The following is a 16979-nucleotide window of genomic DNA, read 5'->3' as shown; positions in this document are numbered from 1 at the left end:
ATTTTTCTGCTCAAAATCTTTCTTAGATAATGAGATTTTAGTCTGCTCAGTTCTGCCTAAGAGAATGAGTTGTTATAGGGTGTCTTGTCTCTTTAAATCCAAATAAGCTGCTGCTGCCCATTCCACCCCAAACTCAACGTTTACACTTGGACATGAAAATGGCTGCAAAAAGATGCATAATTACACAACTGTACATCTTTGAAAAGCAGAAGTGGAGCCTCCTGCACAAACAACAAGAATGCAGCAAGTGGTTTCCAGATGGTAATTCAACAACAAACACTTGTCTTCTTCAGCATCCAATGTAGCTCTGCTTGGGTTGCTAGGTAACAGGCATGAACTCCTCTAAGGTTGTTAGAAAATAATTCTACCAATAGGATTTTGAAATGGCTCATTTTACATACACCAAGTGCTTGGACTTCGCCAGAGTCCGCTGGTATGTATTCATACGAAACTGGGACTAAACTTGTTTGTCTTATGACTAACATTTCCTATTTTCTGATAGGAAATGTGCTGAGTATTTTCCTATTTAGAAGGATCTGTTATAGCAGCTTTAAATAACAGCTAGAAACCGTTTTTCTTTGAGTTCCTGGATGTGTATACTATAACTCACTTTATTTCTGTTATTGATGGTGAACTTTTCTGCTGCAATTACGCTTTGCAGCAGAAAAGCTGCAAAGCGTAATTGCTTTGCCTCTGTTGTAAGTATAACAAACTACATAATGTGTAGATTGTTAAACTTAATACATCAGAGGGCATTTTAAAAACTGATCAAAGCACATAAAAATGGGATGCATTAAAGGATCAGTTAATTTAGTGAACAACAAAATGTCAAATCATCCAAAAAAATGAGGTCAAAAGGAAACCTTTCTATTTCTATAAATCAATAAAAACATTGCTCTCAACATTTTAGAAGTTTAGAAGAACTCGTGCCAGGTTTAGATGAATGGGCTTTTCAAATTTTATGATGCGTCTGTCAGAGTTGTGCATGGATATGTTCAAATAAATTGCATTATTTTGTGGACTTTGAAATTAGCAAGGCAAATGAACTGAGCTCATCTTATTGTTGCGATATGAAACAAGATTTTGTTTTGATTTCATTGTCTGCTGTGTGTATCATGTAGTAAGGAACACACGATGCTAAGGCCGTAACTATTACGGCTGCAGGTTTTTGTGACGTTTGAGCTGCACATTGGCTGCTTCCAACCTGTACGTTTTCTATAGTCCAGATGTCAGAAAAGTAAAGGAAAATACAGGATCAGTCCTCCATAAACCTCGGGAGATTTTCTCAAACAACTTCCCCAAATTAAAGTAAAGAAACTTCTTGTCTCTGATGAGCACAAGAACAAATCAGTTTCAAGGTTGACTTTGCTTGTGCTGGTAAACGAAGAGGCGCCGACAAATACGCGCTATCAGTACGTGCATCAAATGATGAGTCTACCTCTTTGTGTTTGTCTCATCTCTTCTTTTCTTTCACTCTGTACGTCCATGCTCCCTCTGGAGAAAGATTGGATGAAAATCTGCTAGAGTCTAAGTCCCTGTAATCAGGCAGCGTTTGATAGTGTCCTCTGTTAGCAGCTTGCTTAAACGTCAGCTAACACCCAGTAGCAGACGACAAGAGAGGCAGGCTTTAGTTTCAACAGAAGGTGTCGAACAGATGTATACTCACTTTGCTTCAGGTTCGGAAACACGATTCTAAAAAGGCAAACCTGTCATTTCAGTAAAAAAGCATTAATATGGCTCCGATTATAAATAATGCACTGAATTGGAACCATTTGCTTCTATAAATCCATATAATGTCATCATTTCAATGAGCTCATTTGATTAAATTTCACTCTTATTACATGCTTAAATGGAACAGCTTGCATTCTAAAATATGCATGAGTTGAGCAAACATTTGCACCATCTTAAATTGTGACTAAATGACTTGGATTCTGTTATTTCAAGTGTAATTTATCCACCTGTGGAAGCATAACCCATCCTGACAACATTAGAAAAATTTCAAAGTGGGTGAAGTCAAGAGAAACAGGGGGCGTGGTCAAGGGTGAGGATGAGCAGAGGGGATTAGTCTAGCGACTGTCTGAGAGATTATTTTATATCTCACTCAGACAAAAACACTAACCAAGCTGGGCCGTGATAACAAACAGGATAATTCACCTGCAGTAACCAACGTTCAACCAAAGGAGGGCAGCACTGAGATCATTTTAGGCAATATACTGCATAACTAAACAAATTCCATCAAAAATGTCATAATTTGCACAGAACTCTACATAACCTGTTTAGACAGTTTATCAGCAGAAAATAGTTGATTTGGGGATAAGTTGCACTTGGTTTACGATGGGGAAAAATGCAAAGGCAGCTTTTTCTGTCAACGTCTATCAGGATTTATGTGTTTCATTCATTTCTACAGTAATAGTGGACATTTAGAAAGTTTTCCATTGAAACAAAGTCAAATGGCTTGAAATAACTTCAGCCAGTAGCCTGGCGAGAGATGTGCCGCCGGAGGAATTGGCTGCCTTTTACGGCCTGGCCTTGGAGAGCACTTAGGACAATACATTACAATAATTAAATTTCAAGGTTGCCAAGAAGCGGAAAGCAGGAAAAATTGGGATTTAATGCCTGCTTCTCCTTCACTCATGCTCTGTGTGGACGTTGCTGCATTTTTAGCAACGTTGGAGGAGGGCGAACACATGTTCACATTCTATTCTGGGTGAAGCGAGGATCCCAATTAATCCTTCCCACAGATCCTGTGCCTTTTGCTTTGCACAAACAAATGAAACAAAATCTACATATTGTTGCTGTTAATTTGAAGAGCAAAATCCATCTTGTGGAATACATTTAGACATATTTCAGGAGTGTTTTTGCTCCAGGTTCAGTGGTATTGAGTTTGTTGTAAAGGAACAGAGTGGAAACTTATTAGCTCAGCTTTTATCTGGCATCCTCCCTGACTGCTGCCGAACACTGACAGCACGTTCAGCACTTCTCTGCTTAAAGGAGGAACTGCTGCGTGCTTGTTGACAACCTTTGGAACAAATTTATTTCACCGCATAGTTGAAATAAACAAGGAATCATTATAAAAACGTCTGAGGTTTTGGTCCTGAAAGATTCTGTATTTTATTAGTGACCAGTTAGTTCATTTGCATTTTCTTAAATATAATTTTACTCAAGTTTGTGGACAGTAAATACAGGAATCGGAATAAATTACTTAAATAAGCAGAAACTAAATCTCATCTTTCATTTGTACGCTGATAAAAATGACCAAGCATTCTGGACATCAGCATGATGTGGTGGTGATGCTTATGGGATTGAGTTGCACTGCAAAACCAACAAATGTGAATATTTGTGCAAAGTTTATTGATAAAATATCTTAGTACACTTGAAATAAGATTGAACTGACTAGACTGATAATATATTGTTTGCTTAAAACAAGATATAGAAGTTTGTTTTAACTAAATAATCTCTTAATATTGATGAAAAAGTATTGACTCATTTATAACATGTGAAAAATGTATTGTTATAAGCAAAATAATGTGCCAGGGGAGCTAATACTTTCAAAAATAAATATTAAGGAATTATTGGCTTAAAACAAGATCCTACAATCTTCCTGAAAACTTACAGGCAGATTAGTTTTGTCTAATTTCAAGTGTTCTAAGATGTTTGCACTAGAAACTGGACAAAAGAATAAATAAATCTTGGGAAGATTGGGTGTTTGTGCACTGTCCAGATGAGCAGCACCTGCAGCATCTCTGTCACTGGGAAAAAGGCCAACTCCAGATGTCCAGGGAGAAAACATGCATTCAACTCTCCAAAAACCTCTCACTGACCAAGGTCTGCCTGCAGCAATGCAGCCGTCCCAGTTTTCTTTTCACCAAGACATTCCCTGCATAGCCAAACAACTCCAGATAGACGGAGTGTGACCAGAACTAGTTAGAGAAAAGGCTAACTTTTGTTCGTGGACAAGAAGTGACTGGGTTTCTTTTTCTATAGAAAGCTAATGTCATTACACTGCAGCAAATGTGGAATGTTTGAATCTGAATTGTTGTTGTTTTTTATGTTAATACTATTTCCCTCCATCTGTCTTGTGAGCAGGAATTGGACCACAGGACAGATTGAAGTAGGCCGCTCTTCCCAACAGATGTTGTTCTCTCTGCATAGAAACACCAGCAGTGACAGAAAACAGTTCAAAAGTTTTTAATGTTGGCTCGTCTTTCGCTCTTGCTTCATGTTGGTACGGTGGCCCAGGAAGGTCAACAAAATACAAAAGCCAATGAAACCCATGTTAAAATGGAAGTTTATGCTAAAACAGAAGTTATGGCAAACATAAAATTTGTGCGAACAATAACTTTCTGCTAAAAAGCAGATGTTTGTATGAACATGGAAATAATATAACAAAATTTAAGCTGAGCTGTTATGGTCAAAATTATTTATTTGCTAAAACAGAAGTAATACTAAAGCAGAATTTATGAACTTTTGTCTCCTTAGAAAGTGAGTGAATATATCAAACAGGGTCCTTAACAGGTAACATAAACAAGCACACGCACACACACACATGCAAACACACACACACCCACACACAATCCCTGCTGTTAACTTTTTCATACTGAATCAGATTCGTTCAGGTAGCTTTTTTTATTTCCCCCGTCTAAACAGTTGCCTGTTCCCCTCAGGCCGATCATTGCTGCTGTTACCTGTTTCAGGGCGGTGAGCGTCTGGACACCGGACGCCTTGGCCACCATGGTGTGGCTGTTGCCGGGGCTGGGCTGCAGGGACAGGGTCAGGCCCGACACGGAGTGAACCCGCAGCTCCGTGATGGAAACCTTGTCATCTGTGACAGAGAACGACGCCTCGCCCAGCACCGCGTCCACTGCCAGCGGAGACTCCACCTGCGGAGAAGAAAAGATGAAGAGCTTTTATTTATTGCGTCTCCGCATGACAGGAGGGGGAGGAGGGTCTGGCGAATGTCGCTTTAGTCCAGAATAGACAACAGCTTTATTGTCTTTGTGAAACTCATAAAGCCCATGACAAGCCAATTTTAGATTAAAGTGCTGTGCGCTGCTGTTTGTTGCAGCGTGTCTTGAATCTATGTGTCAATGCCTCTCAGTCTATCAAAGTGGGAAGATGAAAAAATAAAACAACCAAACGATAAAAAAGCCCCACTTGAGACGGAGTCCATCACCATCTGCTGCTACCAGACAGCAAATAACAACGTGAAGCTGTAAACGCATGTCTCACAGTGACGACTAGATGAAAAAAAAACAAACACACACACACACACACCCACACATCTGAGTGTCATGGATAATCTCAGCCCTTTGATAGGCGTCTGCACAAAGCCCCTTTGGCCACTTATAAAATATCACCATTTCACTTGGCCGTTGCAGGCCGAGGTCATGAGGGACAGCTATCGCAGAGAAGAGCCATTCAGCCGAGCAGCGGCCTCGCTCTTAAAGTCATACGGGGAAATCAATTCCAGCTTCATCTGGAGCGTTTTATAACTCTAGAATCGGAGAGCGTGTGAAAGCTGCAGCTGTGGCGGCAGCCGAGCGTTCGGTGTCTGACAAGCTTCCAAAATCACCGCCGGCTGAAGCCTTGAAGCAACCGGCGGTCATTGAAAACACACCGGAACCTCGTTTGATTTACAGCCAATATGACGAGCAAATATCCCATCTGATGGAAGCAAAGTGGTGAAGATGGGGCACCTGAGAGAACCCATCAGAGGGTCAATGTTTTCATTCTTCCCCAGATTCTGGGTCGGCCCAAGATTGTATGGAGCCTTAATCAGAACACGATTTGGGGCTCGTCTTCCTCTCCACTACTGGAATCTGGGAGAGAGGGCCACGTTCAAAACAAAGAACAGAATTGTTTGTAAAGTGAAATTAAACCTGCCTGGTTTTTCTCCCTTGAATTTAAAATTAAACAGGTCAATTAAAAACATGTTTAAAACAACAATATAGCTTTAAAACTGCAGTATGAGACTTTTAGAAAAACAGCATTTTCTGCTGCTAGACTTTGTTATGAGACAGATAATCTGTGAAAAGATGAATCTCCTTCACCTCCTCCCTGTGCTGCTGTTGCTATTTGAAGAAATGCAGAAATCTCCACCAACAACAACCAATCAGAGCCAGGAGGAGGGACCTAGCACTGCCAATCATCCACATGTACTCACTGCTTAATTAGCAAAGATAAATATACTCTTTATCTGCTGTCATCAGGACTATTATTCTAACTTATTACATGAATAAAAGCTGCCAAAATGGAAACATGCTCTGGATCTGAGTTTGTGCACATCTAGCTAGAATGCTAAAATAGCTCAGTAGACAATGGACAGATGTTCCAGCTGTGCACCACATCTTATTTATCTGACAGCTCTGAAGCATCTGTTCGATGTCTGGAGAGGCGGAACACAGAGAGGCATGTTCTATTTGTGCATTTTCTGAACGCAGCTCTGTTTTTCCTCAACTCTCCCTCTCTGCCTCCACCTGCAAGAAGGAGAGCTTTTCTCCCACTCTGCTCAGTCATCTCTGGTGCCAAGGTTATGGTTTTCAAGCTCGTCGCCTCCTAACCTCTACCTGGCCCGCTCCCCGGCCTCCCTGCTCCTGCAGCAGGCCCTCGCCGTCTCGCCATCACCTTCTGGCTTCAGCCACCATTACCTCAGCTTTCTGCTTTCATGCATTAAACGGCTCTTAACCTTGGCATTTCAAACTACATCCAGATTCAAAACTGTGCTCGTCCATTTAAATTGATGTTTTTCCCAGATTGATCTTTTTGCAACATTTCCTCAGCCAGGTTTTACTGCTGCAGCTGATTTTACATTAAAAAATATACTGTGAGTACATTTAAAATAAGACAAAACTAGCTCATAAGTAACTCTTCTCTGAGGTATAGGAGTTTGTTTAAGTCAATAATTCCTTCATATTGATGAAAAAGTGCTATTTGCACTGGCAGATTATTTATATTAAAACATATTTTCCCATGTTATAAATTAAATAACCTGCCAGTTCAAGTAGCACTTTTACATCATTATTAAGGAATTATTGATTTTTAAGAAACTTCTCCATCCTGCTGAAAAGTTACTTGTAACTTAGTTTGATCTCATTTTGGGTTTATTAAAATGTTTCCACTATAAATTAGACAAAAACACTTTTTAAGATTTTGTATTTTTGCAGTGTACGTCCCAGCATTTATGCCAAACGGATGTAATAATTATTGAATAGTGACTAAATGTGAGAAACCTTCTAAAAGTCAGTATTTCTTTGTATTGTATTGCACTGTCTGTGGGCTTCTAAAGGGGGTCTCCAGTCAGAAGCTAGTGGTAATTAGGGAACATTTGGGAACATTTAGGAACATTTGGGAACTTCTGCACTAGAAACTATAAAACTTTGTAAGAGTTTGAGCTTTTGCAGCATGCTAAAAACGCCTCAGCATTGTCCCTTTAAATTTGTCTCAAAATGTCCAATCTGATCTCACTTCTCTTCCTCTTCATTTGGGTTGCTCCTAATCTGAACATCATTAGCCTCGCCTGTATTATTCAGCAGCACCATCACCTCCAAATCGTACAGCACAGCAGGTCTAACTGTGACAGTCCCTTTCTCTCTTGTAACTAGCTTTAAATAAAAAAAACAAACAAAATCTTGCCAAATATTTTTGTCTTCTTCCAACTGCAAATGTTGTTGTACACTTTAAATAAGACAAAACTAACTCACAAGGAACATTTTAGCAAGCTATATTAGCTTGTTTTTAAGTAAATATTTAATTAATACTGTTTAAAAAGGTACTATTTCCACTGGCAGATTATTACACTGATAACATGGGGAAATGTCCTGCTTTGAGTGAAATAATCTGCCAGTGGAACAAGCGCCTATATCTTGCTAAAACGTTACTTGTCTTATTACATTGTACTAACATTTTGAACTTGAAACTAGACAAAAAAATCTTGGTGAGATGTTGACGTTTTACAGTGTACAATTCGCCTCCTGCCCCCACGCCTTTGTGGTTTCGGATGGTTGACCCCGAATAATGAAACTCCATGACCTTTAGTCTTCTTGCTTCGCCCATCTTCCTTTCATACATAAATATATATATTTTTTCATGTCTTCTACTCTTTATTCGGAAACCATCTACGCTGCAGTAATATGGTGTTGTATCTACCGCAGTTACTATCTGCATCAATAATACCACAGGACACATGAAGATTTTAATATATCAGTGGAAATTTATATAGTTAGACGTTCCTAGAGGGTATGAAATTCTCCCGCCCAGGTCCACCTCCATCGGCGTATCGTTGTGATGGATTAACGTGCCAGAAAAAAGGGAGTTCCAGACATGGTCTCGCACACAAACCCATACATGCACGAGATCGTGAGACCACAAAACCCCCAGGCATGATGGTAAATGGATGAATAAAATAAACTCTTAAAGTCTATCTGGAGGAAAACTCAGCTGGATGATGGATCACGCTCTGCAGGGAGTTCGTTTCATAACTCCTGATTTTAAAACTTCCCATTTCTGTTTCTGGGGACAAATTTGGTTTAACCCAACTAAATAAAGTGAAGCTCCGAAGTCTATTTGCTAATAGGGACAGAGACACGAGGGATTTCTCCAGAGCAAACAGATTGTCAGTTTGTGTGTGAAAACATGTGATCCAAGCGAGGTCAGATGGAGCATGACTGCAAAATAAAAAAAAAATATTTGCCTGCAATTGATTTTCTGCTGCTTCACATTCTGTTCAGCCGCAGCCGATGCTTTCAAGAGCCAATTAAAGCGACTAAAAAGAAAATCTAACACTGTAAAAAAAATATATGAAAAAAATCAATACTGGGAACTATGTCCAAATGTCAAAACAAATTGAAAAGAGACGCAACATTGTGCATCGATTACATAACAGAGAAATTTAATCACAGAAAGTGATCTTCCGCCAGGTTATGATTCAACCTGAAGCATGTTGTTTTATTTCTCAGTTTTTATTCACTGCAAACACACAAAAACTTAAAGTATTTTTAATTTAGTGTTTAGTGCAAATATCTCATTACCCATGAAATTAGACACATATAACTAACAAGTAACTGTTCACCAAGATATAAGAGGCAGTTTTATGTCAATTCTGCCTTTATATTGACGAAAGAGTCCGAGTTAGTCTGCCATGAGTGAAATAGACATTTTAAGTTAAAATATGGGAAAAATATCTTGTTGCAGTGGGAGATGGTTTCAATTATAACTAGAACTTTTGAAATTAATATTCAGGAATTATTGATCTAAAGAAAGCAAAGTTATTTATAAATCAGTTTTGCTTTATTTCAAGTGTCTTGAAATATTTGCACTAGAATGTAGACAAAATACTTGGCAAGATTTAGTGTTTTGCAGTATTCAAACAAAACCAACCAAATTTACACCTTAAACTTCCCTCTGAGATTGTCTTTAACAAAATCCACCCCAAAAAGACTCAAACATTGTTTTTCACCTAGAAATGTTTCACGTTTCAACATTTGAAACTTTATCAAGGCCATCTTTTCTAGTTGCTTTTCTCTCAGACCTATTACAGGGAAACAGTGTGAGTCCAGGAAGGTGATGTATTACCCATTAAAGAGTTCCTCACTCTCCATCAAATTTCTACCTCTTTTATTACCTCCTCATATTGTTCCTATTGACTTCACCAGTTGTTTTTGATTATTTTCGCTGGATTTCTGTCAGAAGTTTCTCCCAAATGCCAAAAGGCGCTCAGGGGGCTGTCATGACTGCTTTTTGACATTACGCTGTAACAACTCGGTGAGCATCAGGACCATTTCCTGTTCAGCTGGAAGTTGTTTGCTAGACCTGTTTTCCTGTGAAAGCTCACCCACATTCAGACGTGATTTTTGTTACTCAGCTTTCTCTCATTTATTAGGTTTGGTTCCATCTGAGTTCACTTTGACTTTTTTTTTACTATACTGTTCAACACCAATATACTTTAAATTTCTCTTAAATCTGACTATTAAATCATTTGGCTCCAAAAGTCCATTGATTGTTTAATTATTAAATGGTAAGTTGGAGCCCACTTATGTAAGAATGTAAGTTAAGACTTTGTTCATTAACTCCTGTTTGATGTTAAATCCAACATCATCTAATAACTATGCCCTGAATTCAACTTTTCACAGAGCTGCCTTTCATCACGTAATTATCACATCTCCACACGTTGGTTTTTACAACATACTAAATAAATATATTTGTCTTGTTAAAACTCTAAAGTTTTATCCCCACCCACAGGAAATGAGCTCATTTGCAAATCTTTATGTGAAAGGGACATAAAATGTTTTTCTATAAACAGTTTAGTCAACATGATCTAAGAGTTTGAGTTTAAAATAGGACTTTAATTGTTTGAAGCTGGAGAAAATTCGGGACAGCTTTAGTATTCAAATAAATTCAGGCTGTCAGCTTTAAATCTATTAATAATTGGTATAAAAATGAGGCTGAGATGCTGCAGATCAGTGAAACACCCAAGAGTGAATGTAGAAAAGGTTTACTAATAGTTAATGTCCAAAGTTTCAAGCTAATTGTTCAGACAAGCGAATAAAATAAAAACATAAAAAAAAAAAAAAAAAAAAAAAAGGCGAAGAGTTTGCCGAAATTTATTATTTACTCTCCTGGCACTGATGCAGTTTTCTGATTTTAAAATATTACGCCGCAATGAAAGCTGCTCCGTTGAGTCGGAAATTAGACTTAAAACGAGCATTTGAAACATTAAAAATGAAAACCCAGGAGAGGGACTCTCTCCCTGACTGTTAACAATTTGTTTGTGATGTATTCCGAGGAGCGCGTGCCGATGAAGTGCAAGCAATTTGGTCTTCATTTTCTTTCAGATTGCCTCATTTTCTTTTACCACAGTTACTGATTTCCCATGTTTCCCACAGCGTCTGCACGAAACAAAAAAACAACAAAAAAAACAGATTGTTTCGGGATGGGGTGCGTTCTGGGGAGGAAGCACTTTTGATTGGAACGACGTCGGCATAAATAAGATAAAAAGCTCAATCATGACTCCAAATTGAACACATGTAAAATGATGTGGTCATATTATATTCTTATTTAGAAGAATTGTATCAGTGTGTTTGGCTTTGTACAAGAAACAAGTGAGACAGCATTAAGGATTGGTGCATATAATCTACTCCTGTTGTGACTAAAATCAATAAAAACTAAAGATTTTTTCACACCTGAAGTTCTGGTAGACTTTTTTTGATTAGCAACCAAAATTGCATCATTTGTCATATTTTCAGCTGGTGTGTTTCCACACTGTGCTGTCTCAAACAAACCGAAGGCCGACTCGCTGACCTTTGGGGCGCTGCAACAAGAACAACAGGAAACGACACAAAAATCTCTGAAGAAGACATGAGCTCTTCACAGAATGTCAGCCAAAATGGAGTGCTGTCAGATTTCAGCGGTTGTAGGATTTTTCTTTTGTCTTTGGCCAAAGACAGTGAACCAATTCTCCCGTCAGCCCTGGACACATGCATTAGTTATGGTTGTATTTATCCAGAATGCCTTGCGTTGTAGTTCTCGTCCCGCTTTTGGAGCGGTCTTCTGTCCGCTGGGTGTTCATATGCATTCAGACCGGACCAGAGTTCATGTCAACTAAACAGAGGCTGAGGGTTTTAGACAGACTGGAGTTTGCTTTTATGTCCGCATTAGAGTTCGATTACACATAAATAATAAATAAATTCATATCTATATTCTTGATTAATTTTGTGACCAACAAAAATTTGAAGTCGACAGCTTTGAACACCACTAATGTGAGTGAAAAAGTCTTGACAACCACCATTTGAACATTTACCTTAAAACAAACAGATTCTCATCTGAAGATTCACTACATGAAAAATATTGATTTAAGGTTGCTGAATAACTATGTTATTAGCATTCCTTTCTGTCTTCATGTTGTTCTGAGTTTATGTCCATTGGCTTCTTCTGCTCCAGTTCCTCGTTTGGTTTGTCAGTGAAGCTCCAGAAACAAAAAGCTCGTCTGTCACTTTGCGAATCTCAACCCATGCAAAATCTCACTGATGCTGAAGCAAAACTGAAGATCGATGATGAGCCCAAACAGCAGATTGACGGCGACCAGCTGAGACTCTCTGCTGGTTGAGCGCCCGCACATACAGCGTCAAACTATGTCACCTTGTTCTCATGCACCTCTGCGTTTCTTTCCTCCAACACCGCTTCCTGTAAGTTGTCCTTCAAGTTGCTACAGAACATCTGCTGAAAGTTCATTCATGCACGCTGACTTAACATGTTCCTGCTGTTAACTGTGGAGATGGGTCACCTTTTAAAGCTGCAGAAAAAAAGTTGTTTTTTTTTTATACTTGTTGAAACTGTCACTGTTGTGATAGATTAATAATCTAAAAAAAAAATTAAAAAAATAAAAAATTTAAATCAAAAAAAAAAAAATCAAACTCCACTGGCTTCTCCTAGGTCTATGTAGAACCAACCAATCAGAGCCAGGAGGAGGGTCTTAGGGTTGTTAATCACAGCCAGCACACCCTGTCAAGATTGCTTAAGCTAGTTAGCATAGCCACCAATGACTGCAGATAAACAGTTGTCCTGTAACAGAAAGTTGTTTCTCCACCATTTGCACGTTAATCATAATGTTGATTGACAGCACTAAGACCCTCCTCCTGGCTATGATTGGCTATTTTCATCTTCAGGCAGCAATAGTAGCTCAGGAAGCTGGGTGAAGGATATCCATCTTTTCACATATTATTAGTCTCATAACATACTGTCACAAAATGGAGACAGTTTTTAACAAATATGTAAAAAAGTCCTTTTTTTTTTAACCAATGTTACATATGCACCTTTAACCAACTCAAAGTGAAACTGTGAGCAGACCAGGAGGGATCATTATTCTGCTGTAGCCTTTTGGCTCTTGAGAAAATTCAAACTTGTGAGTTTTAGGAAAGTTAATTAGACCAAATGTAAATCTTGCAGCTTTAAAGTTGGAGTTGTGTTTGTTGAGACTTGGTACAAAAGTTTCCGGTAGTCAGAGTGGAGCTGCAGTAATGCCCTTCAGACTAATTGAGAGACCGGATTTTCCCCACATGTTGCAAAACAAAGTCTAACGTCTGATTGGGAAACTGGTGGGAAATCTTATCAAACAGAATTTGACATATGAACCCATCCTGAAAGTACTTTATATTTCTGTGAGTCAAAGTCTTTTTTTCCCCACCCTGCTTCCTCCTGGGACTACCAGGATGAAGATTTGATTTCATCTGAGTTTATAAAGAGCATTCAGACAGCTTCTGCCTGCTGGAAATGAGACTGTACTCTGAATATAAATAAACAAAAACAATATTTTCCATGAATCTTAAGTCAAATTCTCATTTATTTTAGAAGAAAAACTTGTTTCAAGAGGAATATACTATGTGCTCTTTGTGAAACGCAAATAAAAGACAAAAACATACATTTTTTTTTTTGTCTTTGCAAAATTCTGAATTTGACACTGCAGGTTTCATTGGTGTCTCGAAACAAATTATAGCTTAATAAAATCCCATTTATTTTATCAGGTTAAAATAAATCTTCAGAACCCAAGTTAGTAGGACGAATTTAAAAAGGAAGGGTTTGCGATTTATTCTTCGTCAGAAAAAAAATCCCTTCATCACAGACTCCTTCAGCTGCTGCTAACTATCCTAAGTCTCTACATTGCCAAGATTTTTCACAGCAATGGACCAACAACGTTACACTTCCATTCTAACAGAGGAAGGCTGAGCAGGAACCTCCCTAGATATCTAGTTCGTAAGCTAAATATTTCTCTCTCAGCTACACATTTAATTAACCAATTAAATATTTATAAATACTTAAATAACATGAAACATGAAAATATGACTTCGAAAAATGAACCCCTATTTTTTCTCCCATGAAAAGCTAAATGATATAATTATTGCTGTTAATATTGACTGTGTAACTTTACAAATGGATTTTGCATATTTATGCAACTAGGAAAACGTACGTTGAAAACAATATTTTTGACCATATTTTGATAGTTTTGTGGCCTTATATTAATTTTTAACAGAGATTGTAAATCTGCTGAAACTTTGTCCTTGACATTACAAAAAATATATCAACATATTGGGATGTGCATGAAAACACAAAATGCTTCAAGTAAAATGAGAAAAGGAATCATAATTTGAATTTTTTACTTGCATAAATCTATAATTTCTAGGCAGAGCTTAAGTATTATGAAACAACACGAGCTGCTGTGAGATCATTTTCAAAAATGATCTCACAATGATTTACATGAAGTCCCAAAAGAACATGCAATTTAAGACACAACAGGTGTGTTAATGTGAAACTTGTCCTGTTTTTTAATGTGGACTTAAATGGCAGATTAATGTTACCTGAGTACAGCATGTCTGCTGGAAGCTCTGGCCTTCAACCTGAAGAAATGACGGGCCTTTTATTGCGCTTTCCATCAAGGTAATTAACAATGACGAGCACAAAGATGCTTTGTGCCTCTTAATGTGCGTCTCACATAACAAAGTGCTTCGCTTTCAGTGGATGCACTCTTGAAATACAAATTCATCTACTTGAAACGCAAGAAAAAAATGACAAACTTCTAGCATGTTTTGAACTTCCCTGCTGTTGTACTGCTTCTCACAAATGCAAAGTAAGCAGATGGTCCAACTGCAAAATAAGCCACTGCAGACCACCTGCATGGTAAGAGAGTTCCCTGCACAGCTGTAGAGCTTTGCAGCAAAGTCTCCTAGATACAACGGCCTTTTTGGGACTCTTTCAAATTTATAGAAGACGTCAAGGTTTATAGTTGGAGGAAGACGAAGGAGGACAGCCAGCAAATAAGAATTAGCATATTTACAACCACTTAGGAAGAGGCTTGCATATATATTTTAGCTGCAGTTATATGAGAGGCAAATGGTAAAACTTAAATATTTCAACACTTTACTTCTTCCTACTGCTGCTGACAGAGCACTATCACATTGGGGATCAGCTTAAACAAAAATGCTGAAGCACAAACTTTAAACTTTGTACATCAAGAGCTGAATGAATCGTGCAGATGAGTTTATTTCTATTCTGCTGTCTGTCTGTGGATGAGATATGTTTGCAGATATAAAGGAATAATCTGTGATTTGAGGACCAGCAGTGAATTCTGCTCAAATCTGGCCTCATAGTTCTCAGTCAGATTAAGTTTCCGTCTCCCACCACGTCTCTCTGTTTCGTGGAATTTTCTGCTCACCACTGATGCAAAGATTCTGCCACTTTTTCTTGATCTGCTTTGCTATTTGATTTGTTATCTTTATCTTAGCCTGAGCTCCACCTCATCAACTCATTTAACTGGCTGTGTAAACAGTGGACCGTCACCAAATAGTTAACATCCGCTAATACGTGAGAATCCTGGTGTTTACAATTTTAATAGTTTAAACATGATGTCTTAGCACTACCACAAAAGATAACTACAATTTTCCATATCTCCACTCTAAGGGGTACAGCCAATCAGCAGAAAGGAAAATAAACAGCACTTCTGGATTGGCTGCTTTCCATATGCTAGCCAAGAGTGTGTCAAGTAGCATTCCATCTGGATATTTGAGATTCCCAAGACAAATTTTCTTTACAGTATTTTACATATACTCTTCAGAAAATAAACAGGCCAAGAGGCACATTTTCTATGAATAATTTGGAGTTAATTTCCACAGAAAATATTGAAAATACCTTAGATTTTAAATTCTCAACATTTATGTCAGGCCTACTTTTGGTGTTCATGTCCACACTTAAATACATTTCCTGGTTTAATTACTCATGAACCAACACACTTTTTAATGTGCTCAGAGAGAGAAAACATCAGGACAGTAAGACGTCTTTAAAAGTTTGCATCATAAACTAAGACAAAAAAAATTAATAAAAACCGAAACATTCACATCATTTTAATTTAGTAAAACCTGATTGGGTAAAGAAAACAGAAGAACATTTGTGAGCTGAAAAGATATTTGAAGCAGGCAATGATTTCTTGACATCTTATTTGGACGATTTATTGGGTCAAAATTGAGTCGGCAAGGCAGTTTTTACCATCAGCTGTTCAATTGATGCGTAATTATTTATATACCCTTCAACATAGTATAAACAAGCTATTGCTCATTTAAAGTGATGGATTAGTGGCACATCTTTTCTCCCTATTTTGCTTTGATGTAATGCATCCATCAGGCAACAATTCTCCGCCCCGACAGGCTAAAACCCGTTTTCTTTCAGGGTGATCAAAACTCTCACCAACCGCTACCTATCTCTGTCCCCATAAATGACCGCTGAAGCACCAGTAAATCACAGCCTCGGCATAATAACTTCCGCTGCTTCCTTTATAGGGACCTCTGAACCAGGAGCATTGACATGCAGGGGAGCAGCAGAGTGTGCTTACAGGAGCTGGGGTTCTGCTTCATAATGTAAACAGATGAGATGGGGAGACAGAACAGAAAATGATGAAAATGTCTTATTTCTTCCTGATACTATTATAACTTGCTTAAGTTCCAACACCGATGTCACCAAATTAGTTGCTGAGATTAGGGAGGATGGCACAACAAGACAAGAAAACAAGCAATCAAACAACGGTTCTAAGGAAAGCAGAGAAAACAGAGATGAATACTATAATTACCTCCCAAAGTATGTGTTGCAGCCATCCATCACAGCTTATCGCCTGTCTTCAGCAGCTGACGAAGTTTGTGTGCGAGACTCTCTCAATAATGAGAGATTATCACAAACATTTAAGGAGCTCTTGCTTTGTTCAGTTTGACTTAAATGTTACTGTTCCTTGTGAAGAGGTTTTATTCGTATTAAATGATGTTCCTTTATGTGTCATATAAATGTAATGTTTTTTGAATCACAGTCAAGGTGTTTTCTGTGCAGCTGGAAACGGTGTACAAACTAATGAACCAAGATGTGTCTACTGAAGTAAGTTTCCAGGGTTGCTGAACTTCCCCAGACAGTTATTTGGGAACTCGCTGTTTTTCCCGTGGCCTTCCCTGCATGGA

At 38.2% G+C, this 16979-nt stretch overlaps 1 protein-coding gene across 2 annotated transcripts in view; it reads right to left on the bottom strand.

Moving 5' to 3' along the window:
• tmem132e (transmembrane protein 132E) overlaps positions 1 to 16979 on the bottom strand; it is a 422525-nt gene that overhangs the window by 5784 nt on the left and 399762 nt on the right. For both annotated transcript variants that reach the window (XM_055046587.1, XM_055046586.1), the window contains exon 8: positions 4686 to 4880. In XM_055046587.1, coding sequence (XP_054902562.1) covers positions 4686 to 4880 — 195 coding nt within the window. The remainder of the gene's footprint in view (positions 1 to 4685; positions 4881 to 16979) is intronic.

The sequence above is a fragment of the Poeciliopsis prolifica genome, unplaced genomic scaffold (genome assembly GCF_027474105.1).
Source record: "Poeciliopsis prolifica strain line A6 unplaced genomic scaffold, Auburn_PproV2 SCAFFOLD024, whole genome shotgun sequence".
Lineage (NCBI taxonomy): Eukaryota > Metazoa > Chordata > Actinopteri > Cyprinodontiformes > Poeciliidae > Poeciliopsis > Poeciliopsis prolifica.
Note: the sequence above shows the minus strand (reverse complement) of the source record. Positions and strands in the feature narration are given on the sequence as shown.